Source organism: Quercus robur, chromosome 4, assembly GCF_932294415.1.
Source record: "Quercus robur chromosome 4, dhQueRobu3.1, whole genome shotgun sequence".
NCBI classification, from domain to species: Eukaryota; Viridiplantae; Streptophyta; class Magnoliopsida; order Fagales; family Fagaceae; genus Quercus; species Quercus robur.
The window spans coordinates 68,233,544-68,253,053 of NC_065537.1; the positions used below are offsets into that span (position 1 = coordinate 68,233,544).

The 19,510-nt window shown below is 32.5% G+C and overlaps 1 protein-coding gene across 1 annotated transcript; it reads left to right on the top strand.

The window, feature by feature from the left end:
• Window positions 1-3,003: 3,003 nt before the first annotated feature.
• On the top strand, window positions 3,004-15,904 carry LOC126723468 (uncharacterized). The gene is made up of 15 exons (XM_050426890.1): window positions 3,004-3,082; window positions 5,927-6,057; window positions 6,347-6,459; window positions 7,478-7,650; window positions 8,757-8,825; window positions 8,930-9,062; window positions 9,172-9,218; window positions 9,354-9,440; window positions 10,815-10,876; window positions 12,311-12,353; window positions 12,454-12,534; window positions 13,337-13,453; window positions 14,415-14,520; window positions 15,241-15,304; window positions 15,543-15,904. Exons 4-15 carry the CDS (start codon window positions 7,642-7,644, stop codon window positions 15,742-15,744), a joined length of 1,020 nt encoding a protein of 339 aa, XP_050282847.1. The 5' UTR covers window positions 3,004-3,082; window positions 5,927-6,057; window positions 6,347-6,459; window positions 7,478-7,641; the 3' UTR covers window positions 15,745-15,904.
• Window positions 15,905-19,510: the final 3,606 nt, after the last annotated feature.

A 19,510-nucleotide genomic window follows, 5' to 3' on the forward strand; every position in this document is an offset into this window, starting at 1 on the left:
TTTTTTTTTTTATTATTTCCAACTCTCTCTTAGAGCATCCACAGCAGTGGTGCTATTTTTTTTTTTTTTTTTTTTTAACTATTTGGCATCACAAAAGCTACTTTATTTATTTTACTTACTCACTTTACAAAACATCCAGCATCAATGGATTTATTTTAGCTTTCAATACAATAAAATAATATAAACATCACAATAAAATAATATATCTACTACGTTATTTTATTAATTTCTTTCTTTCTCTCTACCTCAGTGCCGTGCCTCTCCACTCTCTACTCTCACTTCTCACTTCTCACTTCTCTCCTCTCTCACTTCTCTCCCTTCGTTTCCTAGCAAGTCTTGTCGCCAAAAAATAGTGTGAACGCACAGAGAGGCTTGGTGGTGGAGTTCCAAGTTGTAAGCTTGTTTGCTTTATTTGTAGAGGCTTTGAACGCCAAGAGAGGTTCCAAATTTGGATTTTTCGAAGCTTGGGAGAAAAGGAAATGGAGGATGAACTTGTTCGTCGTGATTATATGGCAAATGAAGGCTGGGAAACATTTCTCTCATATGAAGATACACGCCGGGTATTTTGGAATGCCTCTCTCTCTCTCAATCCTAAAACTCACGGCGAAAGAGTAAGTTCCAGTTTCCATCACCCCCATCAGGTGCAATAACAACCGTATTAGAAATCCTAGCTTCTTTATCCACAGCACAAGCAAACATTTCCGGATATAATTCTTTCAAAGAAGTATGACTACTCCAAGGGTAAAATATTGGAAGAATGCCTCCCCAACCAATTCCTCCACCCAAGCAAAAGATCCTTCACTCTCTCCTATCAAATTCAAACTCGAAAACCCATTTTTGATTTATTTCGTGATTGGAACAGGGTGATAACGCACTGTTTTATATCCTAGGTAAAACTTCGGTTAGCTCCTTAGGTACGCATGGCTGTATTAAATTTAATTTTCCTCGGGAAAAAGCAACGCTGTTTGTACTGGTCAATGGAGCAAAGTGTATGAATTTAGTACAGGGAACCTAAGTTACATCACTTAAGTAACCGTACCTAAGTTTTGCTATTTTTCCCTTAGCTTATCAAACGTGTTTCAAACTTTAAAATCTGTTGTGAGTTCTAAAAACATGTTTCTGAAAACAAAAAACTGAAAATATTACTAAGTTTTCTGCCTAATCTGACAAGAAAGAAACGTTACCTCGAACCTGCAAATCCTTCAAAATCCTGGAACAAAAAAAAAATAAAAAATAATAATAATAATAAAAACAAGAAAAAAGGGTCAGCTTGCAACAAAGCATATAGATGCTTTCACATTATATACATATAAACCACTATAATTGAGTACCAGATCCATTACAAAACAGCTAATACTTTCACTACCAATATAACAATGAAAACCCAGAATTCAAAATATGAAATTGAAGCTACCCAATAAACAAAAATCCAATTTTGTTTTGTTTTTTTACTACTAGAGTAGTTTGTAATTTCTTGTACAAGATGGGTACCTGGTTTGGCTCTGAAAGAGAAACTGCATAGGCTATTTCTTGAAGAGAAAGAGACCAATTGAAGAATTGAAGCGATTGTTGTAGGTTTCTTCATCTCTCTGTGGACAGTTTTCTGGGATTTCGTGAGAAAGCTTTGTGGACTTGCTAGTTGGCTTTGCTTTCCTGGGGATGTATATGGGTGTGTTTGGTTGCTTAGAAAATTGACACTTCAGTCGAGGATAGGGGTATTCCTGCACCAATCGAGAATGTGTTAATACCAACAAAAATAGAGATGTGTCAATTTTGACTTTAATTTATTTTATAAGAAGAGAATATTGGAGAAGTATCTTAGGTTCTTCATTTAAAGTTAAATTTAATTATATGGCTTTATGGACTGATATAATATAAAATGTATTATCTCATGTGATTTATTGATTAATGTGGCACATGTGATGAAATTTAATTGAAGAAATTAAGTATAAATATTAAATAATACTTAAACTTTGTTTAAAAAGAATTTTATTAATTACTTTTTTATATAGAAAAGAATATCGGGTAGCAAGTCGAAATTTTTTTTATTTATAATTTTCTTATAACAAAGTAATCAATTATTATTGTTAAATATTTTCGACAAGGTATTTACAACCCGACCTACCCCGCCCCGCCCCATACTGAAAACGGACCCATACCCATGCCTCTCGCGTTTTTCCATTGCCTATATATACAAAGCAAAGCATACGTACTTGCACTGCAACTTCATTCAATAACATTGATTAAATATTCACAAGAATTGAGCACCGCCACCCAACCCACCCAACAATGGCTCCTCCTACGCCAAAAAAGATCGCAAAATCGTTATCTTTCGTGCGGAATTTCCACGATGTGTATCAGCAAGCACTGATATCACAGGAACACACTGACTCTCTGTTTCAGCAAGTCAGTGAAGTTGCAGAGAAAGGAAAGAAGCTATGAAGCACGGGTGCGTTTCGGGACTCGGGTGCTGGTGCGGGTGCGGGTGCGGGACTCGGCAATTTTTGAAAAAATAGGGTGCGGGTGCGGCGGGACTCGGCGTTTAAAAAATTATTAAAAATATTTTTATTTATATTTTCTATATATTTTTACTATTAAAATATTTTTTAAAAACACATTAATCTATATATATATATATATATATAAAACCGAAACTTTTGAAGCTCCCACAATTTTCCACGTCAGCACAATATTTAAATTAAATATATATATATATATATATTTAAAAATTGCTTGCATAGAAAACCTAAGCCCCAAAAACTATTCGCGGAGAAGATGATGTTTGAGGACCCTCACCACAAAGTGAATATTGAAACTGACATCTTTTTATAAAGGTTGGTCAATATCTTATATTTATATGTATGGTCGTTGGTCACCACTATTTTTTTATTATTTTTATTTTAAATTCTTTTTATTTTAGATTTTATGATTAGATCTGCTATTATCTTCTTTAGCCGCAACACAATTTTCTCCTTAAAACTTATTTTTCTGCAAGATTTTTTTTGAGGGCGGCTCATGCTTCACAATTCACATATTCCACTTATGTATTGGACTCCTCTCCTTCTTCGGTCAATGCATCAAGGTTAGGGTTATTTGATTTGTTCAATAAAAATTATAGATTTGTTGCTTTTTCTTATAAGTTTGTCAATTGTTGTTTTGTTTATTTAATTGCTGGGCCTGAATCTTTTAATTAAATCTTCAAATTTTTTTAACCTTTTAAAAGTTTTAATATTTTGAATTTTAACATTTAAAAGGTAACTCATATTTCTCTAATATTTCTATGTTGTGTAGACATTTTTTTTTGTTTATTATATTTCTCCATTGTGTAGTCACATAATTTTTGTTTTGTTTTGTTTTAATAAATTCTTGGTTCAAAATCTTCTAATTTTTTGGTTTACATATGAATTTTTAAGTTCATTTTTTGCAATACATTTAATTGTCTGGCCAATTTCAATAGTAGAAAAGCTATAATCATGGATTCCCTTCTTTCTATTGTATTCCTCTATTGCGTAAATATATATATATATATATATATATCTATCTATTGTTTTATTTCAATACTTTTGAAGCTTTGAATCTTCTGATTTAACCAAAAAAAAAATAAAAATTGGCCTTTTGGAAGTTTTAACATCATAACTTTTGGGTTTTATTTTTTCTATTATCAAAAATTATCTAGAAGATTTCAATGAATATCCATGGATTATTCTTTTTTAGGGTAACCCATCTTTATCTTATATTTCTATTCCTAACTTTTTTTCCCTATATTTTTTCTTTAATTGTCCGTGTTTATGTCTCTTTTGTTTTTCTTATTTTTACTTTCATAGCGTATGTACATGTTGTGTATGTTCTTTGATTCTTTCTTTAATGATTTTTGTGTGAGTATGTGTCATCGTATCTGGGTACTTAGGCAAAATCTATAAAGACTAAAGATGCTTTTTTTTTTTTTTTTTTTTGTAATGAATCCTGTGTTTTTCATGACTTTAGTGAGTCATATTCTTAATGATCGAAATGGTTTTGTTTGACGTGGATTTTATTCATATTGGTTTCAAAGTTTATTTCTTGGCTTATATTATAGATTGTAATATATTTATTCATCAAACTGTTTAGTTGAGTTTGTTTTCGAAATTATTTTCAGTGTTGGACATTTTCTTGAAGCATGTTGGTATCATATATTAAAATACTGTTAAGTTGATAATAATAATAATAATAATAATATAGTTTAATAAATGTCTAAAACATATAGCTGTTAACAAATGTTTTAGCTATATGATTTTATTTTACAAATTCAATTTTGGTGTTGTAGTAAAATAAACGAAGATTAAATTATATATTGTACTCAATACATTTCCCGTGCATCGCATGGGTTAGCGACTAGTATACTTGATTCACAAAACAAAGAAAGAATAAGGCAAGAAACGCATTTGAGGTCAGAATTTCGGCCTCTCCGGCGATTTTCAAGGCCGATTTCGGCCTGTTTCGGCCGTATCGGTCGCCGGCTGATATTAACCGATATGGCCAATACGGTCCGATTCTGGTCGAATCAGCCCGGTTCAGCGCGAATCGAAGCCGATTCGGCGCGAATCAAGCCGAGTCGGCGCGAATCTAAGAAAAAAAAAAAAAAACCGCAGACGTGGCACCGACGCGCGGTCAACCGCGTTGGACGCCGCGTCCCGCGTCACGCCGCGTCGGACTCGGGTGCGGCACCCTCCCAGCCGTGTCCGTGCATTCTAGGAAAGAAGTTCCCGGTGCTGCTTTTCTCTAATGAGGATGAAGGACGAATTCTGAATGCGCGTTCTCGTCAGTGAATACCATTATAGAGGCGGTGTCAAAATCAGTGAGGGAGTTTCAAAGAAGGAACAAAGGAGGCTAAAGGACCTGGCCAAAGAACTTCGATTGCCACTACGGCAGTAGAATAGAAGAAGATGAAGAAAGAAGGAGGAGTAGGAGGTTTAGGTTAGGAACTTCTTTTCTTAGTTCGGCTTTCATGTAGGGCTGAGACTGAGATTTAGGTTAGGAATTTCTGTAATCTCCAATGTATTCAAGAATAGAATGAGATGAATATTCATTTTTCTTTAATAAAAACTCTCTTTAGGAACTTCTTTTCTTAGTTCGGCTTTCATGTAGGGCTGAGACTGAGATTTAGGTTAGGAATTTCTGTAATCTCCAATGTATTCAAGAATAGAATGAGATGAATATTCATTTTTCTTTAATAAAAACTCTCTCTCTTTAATCTTGTCATAGCTGTTATGGTGTTAGGAATACATACTGTTTCTTGGTCTTCTTTTCTCCTTTCTTTTTTTTTTTTTTTTCTTTTTCTTTTCTTTAAAAAGTTTTTATCAACAGTTTACATGCTCTCTTTCTTACTCTCGCTCTCGCTGTTCCTCACGTCAGAAACCCAATCGGCTCTCTCTCTCTGCATTCCTTATTCAGTTGACCAATGATAATGAAAATACTAGTTAAAATTGAAATTGAGTCTTGATCATCAGGTAATGCTTGATTTTGCTTTGTCAGTACCTTGATTTGGGAACAAGACTTGAACAAAGATATAGAAGTTATTCATTTATTTTTTTTGCTGTTAATGTAATTTGGAAATTTAGAACTTGATGGAATATAAAAAAAAAATTATATAAAAATCATGATGCCAATCCATTTTGCAGTTCAGAATTTGAATCTTTCATCGTTTATGTAATTTTTTTTTTTTTTTTATAAATTTTAAATCAAATTCTCCTTGGTTCCATTCAGTCTGTAAAGGGTTTTTTTTTTTTTTTTTTTTTGCCAATTTCTCAAAATTTATGTTCTATTTTTTTCCCTTCTTACTTTTCTAGTTTGTGATTTTAGTATATTACTGCTGACCTGGTGTTGTTGAAATACTAAAATCATGCTTATTTGTAGTTGTTGAAATGTCTGTGAATGTGACTTGGTGCAGGTGGCAACCACAATCTCGATCTGAATTAGGGGATGTCTCCTCCTTCACTTGGAAATGGTTCCAAGGAGAATGAGGGATGCCTTCAGTTTCACTTTGACTCATACAATGTGCAAAATGGAAGGGGTTCTAGGGTAAATTTTTTAGCTTAGCTTATGTTTTTAATTTGCTTGTTTTTTGTTACATGTGAGAAAGCCAAATTTTGTGATGTGCTTAATGATTTCAAGTCAGCTCAAATACTAAATTCGGTTATCCTAGTTGAAGGACTTAACACTCACCCTTAGGCCTTTGCTTGTTGTAGCAAATATAGCTGGCCTGTTTTAATCTTCACCACATATGCTAAATAACATACATTGCATTAGCATTAAAGTTTTAAAACTACCAACAATTTATCATTTATGTTCACCATGCTCTGCTTTGCAGATGGGGAACCATGCACATGCAACATTATCTAATTCACCTTTCAAAGGACTAGTAATGACGTCAGAGCGCCCCCCTTATGGAATGGTGTCTATCCTAATTTCATTCCCAATAAGGTGAATTGTTTTATTTTGTTTCTTAACTTCATAATTTGAAACCAATTACACATTAGACTAAGTACCTGAATTTCACATATAGAGTTCAATCTCAACTGTTGGACTTTATCCAAGGGCAGATCAAAGATATGTTTATTGGAAGAGAGTGCCAAATAGGGAAAGATTATTCCACTGATGGAGTTATATACAATCTATGATTTTGGGTTGCTTGGGTGGGACCTTGGGGCGATCAAACATTATTCTTTGGAGACTAGCTTCTATCTATTAGTGTTCTCTTTAAATAGATCACATTGGGAAGGGGGAGGGGGTTCAGACTCTTTAAACCATCCATGTTTCTATGACCAAGTGAACCCAATCCTTGGTGCAAAACTAAAAGGATGGAAATACTATAGTGAACTATTTCTCTTTTTCATGGAATCAGAAGTCATAACTTATGTTATGCTCTAAGATAGCTAAGATCAGCCACAAAGAAAAGTGGAAAATAATTTTTCCAATATTAATTTTATGGCCATCGAACTAAACAAAAGGTACTGACTTTCAAAACAATTTTGCTTCCAAATTTTTCTTATTAGAACTTTAAAAAAAAAAAAATAATAATAATAAATAATGGGCATGTCCTTGTCTTTTCATGCTATAGGTCAATCTATGTTCTCTTTTTCGTGTACATTTTTCTTGAATATTTAGTAATTCCACGGCTTATTATCTCTATTTGATGCTCAATGTTATAAAAGTGCCAAACTGGTTCTATGCTATTTCCCTTTTGATACCTATCAAAAATGAAGCAACTTTGGTGTTGATCCATGTTGTATACCAATGCGATAATTTGCTTCTATGGGTACTTAATTTGGCCCCTCTTTTGTCCACTATTACCTCATATTGCTAATCTAATAGGTGCAGAGGATCTTACCCATCTACTTTTGACTTCTAGCCATCTATTATTTAGGGTTACCTGTTCTATATAAAATAGCAAGAGAAGTTACTAAGTGGCAATGCACTTTGTATGACTGTTTTCATACAGCTTTAAATGAAGCACTGAAGAAGGAAGATGAAAGGCTCAAGATTGCAACCGGAGAAGTAATGACACGTGCTGGGGAAAAGCTCTAAAAAAGTGGGATAAAAGGCCATGGCTTCTGCGTGTACATTGTGCTGTAATGGAGAGGAGAGAATTCCTTATCAAATACAATGGATAAGGTAATTAAATGAATGTACATGTTGCTGGTGTGTGGTGTCTCAGCTCCTGTTCTACTAGTTTGGTTGGGGAGTAATTTTGGCTTTGGGCCTAGGATCTATTGGGAGTAATTTGTACAGTTTGCTTCATTGTGTTATAAATGTAGTTGAGAGGCTGTTGAAATTCAATTTGGAATTGCACAATTGTGTTTACATTTATATTTTGAATCAGGTTATTAAATTTTGATTATAGTGAAAGAGTGCATCCAAATTGTTTTAAAAAAAAAAGAAAATACTTATTTCGACGTTTATTAACCGTTGATAAATGTGTAACACTTTTTTCAATGGTTGTATAGGGTGTAGAAAAATGTTCTCAACACGGTTTTTAATAACAGTTCTCTACGGTTATTTCAACCGTCGAAAATACTTTTTTCGACGGTTTCAACCATTGAAAATAGTTAAATTTCTTGTAGTGGGGCTGTTGAATTTAGTTTTGTATGCGCTGTTCTGTATTGGGCCAGTTTGAGTTTTTGACAATTTAGTGTGGTTAGATGGTAAATACTAGGTAACTGCTTGTGTAATTTGTGTTTTCTTTTATTGGGTTTGGGATATATGTGCTAGTAGTGTGATGATTTGTAATGTTGTGTGGAACATTGTGGAGCTTTTATTGTTGTTTTGGTATTGGGTTTCGAATGAGTTTGGAACTAAAAGTAGTTGAAGATATATTCATTGTTTAATGTTGTGCTACAAGATGACTAAGAGCTGAAGAACTCTACCTTAGTGCCTAGATAGATTCATATGATGCATCACGTCATTGGATAGATGTAAAAGATAGATTTCTGTTTTTTAATTGTGTGCATTGTAATGGATCTTTTGACCATTATCTAATGTTATGGCATATTTTTCTATGTCTATCAATGCAAACAATTTTTGAATTTCTCACATAGTCTGAATATAGAATTTAAACATATCAAAAAGTTCCAACCTCCCTGCTCCCATTTTTGAATTGAATTCTTTCATCAACTGAAAATGTTAAGTTGTAGCTGCTATTGATTTTGTTAAGTTGGCCTTTCTTTTACATTTTACATGTTAGATTGATTCTTTGATGATTGATCTGAATTATTGTGTAGCTAAACATAAATCCTTTGAAAGAGACAGAATTGATCATTTATGGGGCTGAATTCTACAATGGCAACAAGGTTAGTTCTTGAAATCCACGAGTGTAATCATCTATTTTAGTTTGAAGACAAATGATTTTTCTGTTTTACTCACACTAATACTAAGTGAATTTGAATTGTTGCAGACATTTGTGTATGGTGATCTTTACCGGTGTAATGTGGAAAAGCAGGAATGGAAGTTAATTACAAGCCCTAATAGTCCACCTCCTTGTAGTGCTCATCAAGCAGTTGCTTGGAAGAATAATCTCTATATCTTTGGTAAACTGACAGCATTTTGGCTTAATATGTACAACCATGCAGACATTCACAAACTATTGCATCACATATATAGTTACATTCTTTTTTTTTTCATTCTTTTTTTCATTAGGTGGTGAGTTTACATCCCCAAATCAAGAGTGGTTCCATCACTACAAGGTGAATCTTCTATAATATTGCTTCTTTTCAAGAATACATGGTTGATTAAAGTATGGGTTTTGAACTGTTGTACCTATGTATCAGTTTGTTTTGTGCCTAAGTTAATAATCATGCCTTTCAATTTTGTTGGCATAGGACTTTTGGACGTTGGACCTGAAAACAAACCAATGGGAACAGATAAATCTAAAAGGTTGCCCTAGTCCACGCTCAGGTCATCGAATGGTAAGTTCATGTCACTTCAGATTGACACGTATATCACTTATTCTTTTAGGATCTCAAAAATATCAATTTCAACCCATAGGGGCGTGTATGTGAAGTTTATGTAAAGATGCACCATCATGTGTTAAATGTGTAAATGAAGCAGAATTCTTATATGAATAAAAAAACATGACATGAGCAAATTAGGAAATGTGTCAATTGGAATTAATTTAATTTTGAAGAATGGATTTGTAACTTCGTTTGACTTGATATAGGCTGAAAGCAAACTAGAAGTAATAATTGATGACCTCTTAAAAATTCTGCTTCTGTACTCAATAACTATCTGAGCCTGCCCAAAAATAATGTTGTTGAACATGACTGTATATTATAATTTATGGTATGGTTAACATTGCAAATTTTCAATTATAATATTAATAATAATAATTATTTTATATGAAAAATAACAAATTAAATGAAGCAGTAAAACTTCTGCAAATTGTAGTTCATGATTCAGTGTATTACATCGTCAATGTTTATGGTTTCATATGGTGTTGATTTTAAATGACATGCTATTAAAGTTTCAATTACATCCAGTTTGAAGCTTAAAAAAGATAATAGCAAGGACCAAAGCATTATGCTATCAAAATATAGTAGGTTGAACAATCCACTCAAGTTCTATTTACTTCATATTTCAAGTTTAGCATTTGTAATTAGAACTTTTTGATCATATTAGTTTGTCATCTCTTTCTTTTAAATTTAGTCTAGATAAGTTAGGAGCATATATTAATTAGAAAAGTCCTACATGTATTAGAAAGCTAGAAAAGTGAGAGCCAAGCTGTTTTGTTCTCATCAATGCTATAGAATTGGTTGACTCTCTAGTCTCTTTGTGAATGCATCAAGTTTGTGCCATTTAGATTCTCGAAGAGTTAGCAAATTGTTCTCAGCACTTGTTGTGGAGCCTTCATCAAGATGTTTATTAGTTAGTTGTATTGTAATTTAATAACTATGTCTTCATTCGTAATTGGCACGGATGTTTTTTATGGCTTGTGTGATTAATTTACATTTTTTTTTTTATTGTTTGGTGTTGGTTTCTTGCTAATTTAACTCTTTGGATTCTTCCATCTCTCTCTCTCTCTCTCCATTACGCATTGACCCCTAACATGCTGATCACCATATGCATGCTCACAAGTATTTATTTTTTCCTTTCTAGTTGAATAACTAATTTTTAGACTTCTTAGCTTTATGTATTGCTCAAATGCTTTTTAAATGTCAACCATTTTTTGGTAGTTGATGCCTATATAGGTTTTGCTACATTTTCATAATTCATGTATTAGTCCTGTCTTTTAATCTCATATTGTCTTTGTTCTTTTGCAATAATTTTATTTGATTCTGTTACAGGTTTTATACAAGCACAAGATTATCGTTTTCGGTGGATTCTATGACACTCTTAGAGAAGTGAGGTTGTTGATGGGTCTTTATCAACGTTGTTGAAGGTTTCATCATTGTTAACTGATGCATCTGTGTTGATTGTCTGCTTGAATTTTTAAGACCGTGTCCTAAACCATGAAAGAGACTCTAAGTCAAGCTTGTTTTGTTGCATAACTGTTTCTATAAAAATTAATAGAGAAATATAACCACATTAGGGACTCTAATCATGAGTTTGATTTGTTGAAAATATTTATGCCCTTCTTGATACTATATCTTTTTGGTTAGGATATTTGTAAAATTTTTGTGCCCAATGGATGAGGTTTCATAACGTTTTGCATAAGGAGGAATCCAGATTCAATGATTTATGTATTTGAAAGTAATCTAACTGAACCAAGGATCAGAACTTTGTTGTCTTGTCTTGCATGCTTGTCAGTTGTAGTATATTTGGAGATTCTAAGCTTTCAAATACTTCGTTATTGTTTCAATACACATTGTCAACTATTTAACATAAAAACTATTATGTCTGTCTCTCTGCTTGATTTGTTTCTTCCATCTAGGAAGAGAATGAGTTTCTTTTTAAATGTTTGTTTGAACCTATGAAGCACGGGTGCGTTTCGGGACTCGGGTGCGGGTGCGGGTGCGGGTGCGGGACTCGGCAATTTTTGAAAAAGGTGGGTGCGGGTGCGGCAGGACTCGGCGATTAAAAAATTATTAAAAATATTTTTATAATATATGTTTAATATATTGCTAAGCATACTTTTACTTTTTCACATTATATAAACAAATATTTTACTAATAATTTATAAACAAATATTTTACTAATATTTATAAACAAATATTTATAAACAAATATTTAACCAAATATTTAACCAAATATTTATAAACAAATATTTAACCAAATATTTAACCAAATATTTATAAACAAATATTTAACCAAATATTTATAAACAAATATAAATATTTATAAACAAATATTTATAAACTAATATTTAACCAAATATTTATAAACAAATATTTATAAACAAATATTGAAGCAAATATTTATAAACAAATATTTAACCAAATATTTATAAACAAATATTTTACTAATATTTATAAACAAATATTTTACTAATAATTTATAAACAGTGCGTTTGCACCTTTTTTTTTTTTTTTTTTTTTTGAATTTCGGCCTGACTCGGCCGTTTCGGCCGATACGGCCGATACGGACCGAGTCGGCCCGATTTCGGCCGCGTCGGCGCCGACTTTGGCCGCGTCGGCCCGAGTCGGGATCCGCCACGTGGCGCGACGCGGCACGACGCGGGACGGACGCGCGGTCTGCGGCGTCCCTCCCGCGTCGCCGCGTCCCGCCGCGTCGGACGCGGGTACGCCGGCCTGGGAGCCGCGTCCGTGCATCCCAGGTTTGAACTTAATAGTACTTCTTTATGCCAAATAATTAATGAAGCTGTTTAACTCCATATGTGCAGGTATTATAACGATTTGTATGTATTTGACTTGGATCAGTACAAGGTGCACATTTTTGGCCCCTGTTGTAGGAGGCTAGTGTTATACTTATCTGTTACGTTCCCATCTATCATTTAGCCAATGCTAATGAAATGTTGCATTGTAGTGGCAAGAAGTAAAGCCTAGTCCTGGATCCATGTGGCCAAGTGCTCGTAGTTGTTTTCAGTTTTTTGTTAACCAAGATGAGGTGAGGGATTTAGAATGCACTTTGTTATGGTAGCTATGGAGCTATTCCCTGCTTTATTTGTTATTTTAAATCTGTCATACTCTGCGTAAGATGTGCTACAAAGTCCAGGGCATATAATCATCATTCAGAATGTCAAATTTCATTGGAGTTAAAAGAGGAATTTATGTACTTGTTATGGGTATTTTTGAATTTTGCCATGTCCCATCATTAATTGGAGTTGTTAAGAAACAATTTACTTATAAAAAATATTACAATTATCCCTTGGTATGAGCAATGACTTTTTATGTTGGTATATTTCCTTCTTCGATATGATTCCTAGGTTCTCTGAGGGAAATTGAAATCCATATGGAGGTGATTTAGGGTTTCTAGATATTTTATTGACTTGAGTGGTCAGAGTTTGATGCATACCAGTAAGGCTGGTTCTTGATCTAGGATAGAGTCACTATCACTATCCCCCACCTCTCTTCGAAAAAAAAAAAAAAAAAGTTTGTTAATGAATGATTAATTAGTTTTAAGTCATTGGCTTGTTGAACAATGCAATGCTTGCATTTGTATCCATTTTGCTTGTATTAGCCTGAAAGGCGTAAGCTGCTTTCTGATATAAGATTTTCTTTATTGTTGGTTTGCGGACTTGAGTTTTTAAATTATCATTAATAATTATCAAATAAAAATGCATTGTCTTTACCATTTATTGTCCTTTTCAATGAATTTGACTTTGTCATCTTTTCTGCCACCTCTGAAGTGAAGTGTTTTCAAGAGAAAAAAAAAACTATATATTTACAGAGTTCCTTCGGCATTGCAGATTTTCTTATATGGTGGCTATTCCAAAGAAGTTTCATCTGATAAGAGCAGCTCTGAGAAAGGAATTGTTCATTCAGACATGTGGTCACTTGATCCTACAACTTGGGAATGGAACAAGGTCCATAACCTCAATGGTTTTCTTGTTTTTCGATGAACATATAGAAGTGTAATAGAATGGAAAGTCAAGCATGATTTTTTTATGGCAACGGACACAATTACAAAGGAACCACTTTCACTTCACCATCTGTCTATAATAAATAGAAGATGATCTTCCAAATGTTCTAACAAAATCTTTTTTTTTTTTTGTGCTAAGCTTAACAAAATCATCTTATATTTAATTTGTATCACTGACTATTTTATTGAGAGTTGGGAAGGAACGCAATTGTCAATGTCTTTGACCCAAAGGCATTTTGTCTACCTTACAGTCAAGGGTTATACTGTAAAGAGTGTGAGTTGTCTTTAGCCTTTTTCTTCTTAATGAAGAAACAGAAGTTATTACTCTAAAACTAATGCCCAGTAAGCATACAATGGTAACATTCTAGGATTATTCTGTAGTCCTCTATAAGCAGACCCACTTGACACGATCAAACTATTATCTAGATCCTTATTAATTGATTCTTTGGCATATGTGTTGCATATTTATAGCTGTTGTTATGACCATGATTTTCCATTCTGTTTTCTTTATATTTAAATGGAAAATTATTTTTCCCTTATTTCTTTGTCTTGTTTCTTTAATAAAAGTATTATATATGCATAGAACGCTTTAATTTTATTTCATTTATGGAAATTCAACCATGCTTGTGGGTGTACTATTCAGTCTAACTGTATTCACATCATCATAAGTAGGTTTAAGATGCTGCTGGATCCTGAAAGTAGATAACTTATATGTTCTTGTCTCAGCCTTGTTTTAATGTTTTATAAAAATAAGTGACTTAAGAATTATGAGCAAGCAACTTCTGTGCTGCTCATATAAACTTTTCCTGAAATTAAAGTTATCATTATCTTATTGAGTTCTCTTTTGTTGAGATTGTTGCTATGAATGTGTTTTATTGTTGCAAATATCATTTCCTTAGTAAGAGGTTAAGAAAAGTGGGATGCCTCCTGGGTCTTGTGCTGGCTTTACCATGTGTATTCATAAGAGGCGGGCCTTGCTATTCGGTGGTGTGGTGGATATGGAAGTTCAAGGTTAGTTGTTCTGGTCTGTGTGTTCGGTTTTCCTTTTACATGCTTGTGATATCATATATGTGCATGTGTGGCATGCTTTGTTGTACATATATCATGTGAAACTAATCCGAAGTAATTGAACTACAAATCCTCATCAACTGCTCCCTTGCATATTCTCAATCCTTAATTTAAAATGGTCACTCCTAGACCAGGTTTTCACCTATCAAAGTTCATAAGAATTTTAAAAACTACTTTATTTATATTATCTACTCCCTCATGTGCTTGAATTTGTAACCTACTGTTGTCACTTTAAAATCCATCTGTATATCCTTGAATTGATGGTAAAAGGACAGGATTAGTGATGAAAATGCTTGTGAGATGATAGTGATTGCACCAACTGTGTACTGATGGCGGGGTTATGTTTGGTCAAGAATAATACATGCATTGGTGAGAAGTGAAATGGTTTCGTTCAATGTACTAATCAAGACTGAAATAAAGGAAATGAGAATTAAGTTAGTGAGAAAAACTTGTTTGTCTGTGTTTTAATGAATAACACTGCATGAGGCTAAAACAACATTGCAAAATATAAGTGGCGTGACTGACCTCAGAGTATCAGGTTTGATGACTAAATGTGTTCACTACATCACGTTATATTCTTGCTTCCTATATAGTTGCAGTCTCTGACTTCGTGATTGTCTGTCTTTTTATGGGCCGGTGCCTTTCTTCCCCCCAAATGTGCAGGTGATGTTATAATGAGCTTGTTTCTGAATGATCTTTATGGCTTCCAGATAGACAGCTGTCGGTGGTAAGTTCTACCTGACATTATTTTTGTAATGGTTCAGTTAATCCTAGACATATTATGTGTTTACATCTTTTATGTATAGGTAGCACTGTCATGATATTCAGTTTTGGCTCTATATCTTGCTTCATTTCTCTAATAATGAATGACTTTTTATTTTAAATAAAGGCAATGACTACTTTAGTTGTGAATGTCGTTTTGTAGATCATGCCACTTACTGAATATGTTAATACACTCTATATAGGTATCCATTGGAGCTAGGAAAGGAGAAGTCAACGAAAGATAAGGCATCGGAATCTGAATGGGTGGAAGCTGAGGATGAAGATGATAGTGAAGATGATGATGAGGATGGCAACAGTGACAAGACTACTGATGATGATGTTGATGATGTGGAGGTGCATCAAATTTTCCTCATTCAGCAAAAGATAGTTGTGTTGTTTTTGTAGTTTAGGCATGCACCCTCTTTAACTTGTTAGCAGCAAGATTGAACCCTTAGTTTTTCACTTCCCTTGCTCGAAATTTCAATATTTGAAAACTTGTTTCCTGTTTTCTCCTTCCTTATCTTCTTAAAACACAAATTTTGAGTATCCCTAATTTCATACTAAATGTGACAGTTATCATCTTATTTTGTTCCTTTAATATGAAGAGCATAGGTTTCACCTAGAAGCTTTCTTATTAGAAATTAATGCCTGTAGATATTGTTGCTGATAAAAATAAAACTCTACAATATTTTGATATTATTGAATCTTGAATACTTAATTTCTTGACCATAAAATAATATTCAAATATACAAATCTTATTTCCGAAACAATTTTCTAGTTTTGAATATTATGATACAAATGATGAAGATGTTAAAGACAAAGTCTCTTGTTTATTTTATTTTTTGCCGGGGGAGAGGGTACGGTGTTTGTTATGGTGAAAATTAAACCTGACTTTGTCCCTCCAATTCTAATTCATTTGTGATATGTTTGTGTGTGTGTGTATATTAAAGTTGTAATTAAAGTTGTGTAATTAAAGTTGTGTTTGGGATTTGAGAAAAAATTAATTAATTTTACTTTTTAGCTTATTTTTGCTTCTAAAGTGGGTCTCATTGCACTGTTAAATGGGTCCTATTGCTCCAAAATTCAACTTTTAGTTTTTTTACTACATGAGTAATGTTACAGTCATAAACTATTTTATAACATTTTTAAAAAATGTTAAAGTTGTCAACTTCTTATTAGTTTTCATTTAGGTTTACCTTTAATATCACTTTTTTCATTTATCAATAACCATTTATCACATCAGCAGTTTATAAATTTTTTTATAAAATAATTTGTATCTCTAGCTTTATTCTTTTCTACATACTTTCAGCAAAAAATTTTCAACTTTAACAAAATAATCAACTCTCAAACGGAAGTGTATGTATTTAGCAGTTAGTTTGTTTCTCAAAAAATAATAAAGTAAGTGTTGTCCCACATTGTTTGAGTGTTTAACGGTTAGTTTGTTTCTAAAAAAAAATTAAATAATATCTCATATATGATTTGTAATTCTCTCCCATATGTGGCTTGTCCCTCTCAAAAAAAAAAAAAAAAAATCTATGGCACTAATTTTGAACAGCTTCAAAATTCACATCATCGTCTCCATAAGTCCTTAAGTCCTTTTCATTTTTTTTTTTTTTAAATCTTATAAAGAATTCCAATAAAAAAAAATTCAAACCCATTTGACCCACGAAAATTTCGAATCCAATCTCTAAAAATTGAATTCAAATAGTTGGCTACATATCTCGAAGCTGGCTTTTTCTTTGCAAGTATTCCTTGTTATTACGTAGTTTTACAATGATCGTTCTTTACTATTAAAATAAAACACTAATGAATTAACAATTTATACAATGACTTTTGTGTCAGCTATCAATACGATTCAAAATATTGGTTTACATTCTAATTTTTAATAGTTGTTGCATCCACCTTTGTATCATATGTCATTTTCATGCATATATTTTTCATAGTTGTTAGAAAGAGAAAAGAAATGAAATTAATGTAGAGAAATAAGCGGAAGAAAGAAAAAGAGACATGAAGAAGTTTTGATGGCTACATTTTTGTTACAATAAACTCATAATAGGGTATTTATAGGAGGCTAAAGTCTATACTAATAGGATTACAAGACATGCAATACAAGTATAGATATAATGTTTAAATAGTTAAAACATAACTTTGATATCATGTTCCAAAGGAAAGAAGCAAATAAAATAATGTAAATATGGGACACTAAAAAGGATACCATTACTATTGGATTAACTTTGATATCATGTTCAAAAAGAAAGAAGCAAATAAAATAATGTAAATATGGGACACTAAAAAGGATACGATTACTGTTGGATTATCATTTAAACCCTTATCATAAATATTTGCTCATGAATAAACATGAATTTATATATATTATATATATATTTGCAAAAAAAAAAAATTTGTTTAATGTAAAATTTGACATACAAGGCAATCACATAAATAACCTATAATCCAATCAATATAGGTTGAATAAAATTTGATTTAGTGAGAGTTTATTAAGTGATATAAAATCAATAAAGTGTTACACCAATGTAACTTAATTAGTCTTAATCTATATGTGTTTGTCTTTACATATTCCCTTCCTTTATCATTCAAATATCTTTGCATCTCCATCCCTTGTTTTTCTCTTCTAATTGTATCCTTAAAATTCTTTGTTTACTTCTTCTAAGTACTCTATTTATCTATATTAGTATTAAATTTTTTTATAATAATGGGTTTCAGTTAGCTCAACCGGTAAAGTCTTTAATGGTTGAATAAGAGATTCAAGATCCAATCCTCGCTTACATCAAAAATTGATTGGTGTCTTAGTTTGATGATAAAGAGTTATCACCAAGAGTAGATACTATAGATTGAAATTCTCTCTAAAAAAATTATAATAAAAATTGTTAGGCTACTTTAACCACATTATATGTTACTTTAATGCTCTTAAATTATTTATGTTTTTAAGTTTCCTTATATTAATTTTTTTTTTATACAAGATAGAATTTATATTCTAGCATAATCTAAGTGTATATGTGTGTGAAACCTCCTCCTGAAAACTTGAACCCCGGCCCTTATCTCCTATACCCTACAAACACTTATACTTGTAGAGTGATTATCGCACTAAGGATGTGCGGTGATATTTTTTTTATATTAATTTGGCAATACCTTGCATGTAGAATTCTTCTTCCTTTTCCTCTGCCATCTTTTGAATAATTTAATCACAAAAACTAATGTAGTGTACAAGTAGAAAAGGGAACCATTTGGCCTAACACTTAACGTGGGATATGATTAAGGTATACATTAAGCAATAATTAGAAAAGATAAAATCCAAATTATCCACTTTGCATATAAATTTATATATATATATATATATATGATACTTTAAAAAGGTTTATATATGTTTGTGAAGTTCTGATCCTCGAGAGAGAGAGAGAGAGAGAGAGAGAGAGAGAGAGAGACAGGTGCGCGCTACGCGTGGCTGCACAATGGTGATTGGTAAGGGCATCTGAGTCACCTGGGTGGTGGGAGTGAGACAGTACCGAGTGAGGTAATAAGGTCATATGACATAGACCCCATTGTTATTAAAGTAAAAAAAGATTTGGATCCCCACCATGACGTTCATATACTGTGCAAATTGAGGCACTGTTTGATGATGATTGCATTGGGGTGCAATTATTTGTGTTTCAGAATGAAAACCAATAAAAACCATAATCATTTGCCTTTTGCCTTATGGGCCATGAACATGCCACTTGTAACACCAATATTCACATACATGTAAGAGAGCAATGATGGATCCCAATGTGTTTTATAAGATGGGTTTGGTGTTTTATACGATGGAACGCAACATATTTTTAGGGTATACATTAATTATTTATTTTATGAAAATATTTATGTAAAATTGAAAAAAATTTCAAGTCAGTCATTTTTTCATTTTCTCATAAATTTTTTTTTTTTTTAAATGGTTTTAAAAACAAATGCCTTAAGGATATATGATAGTAAAACTTGTGATTTTAAAAACTTGTACAATCAATAAACCGTTTTTATACTGGTTCTTGGTTTTTATTTTGGACCTTTTTGATCGATTTTAAGCAGTTGTAGGAGTTTTACCAAACCGAGTTGGTACCCAATTACATCTATTACATAAGGTGTAATGGTGTATCACACGTGTTTGTGTGTGTAACTCTTG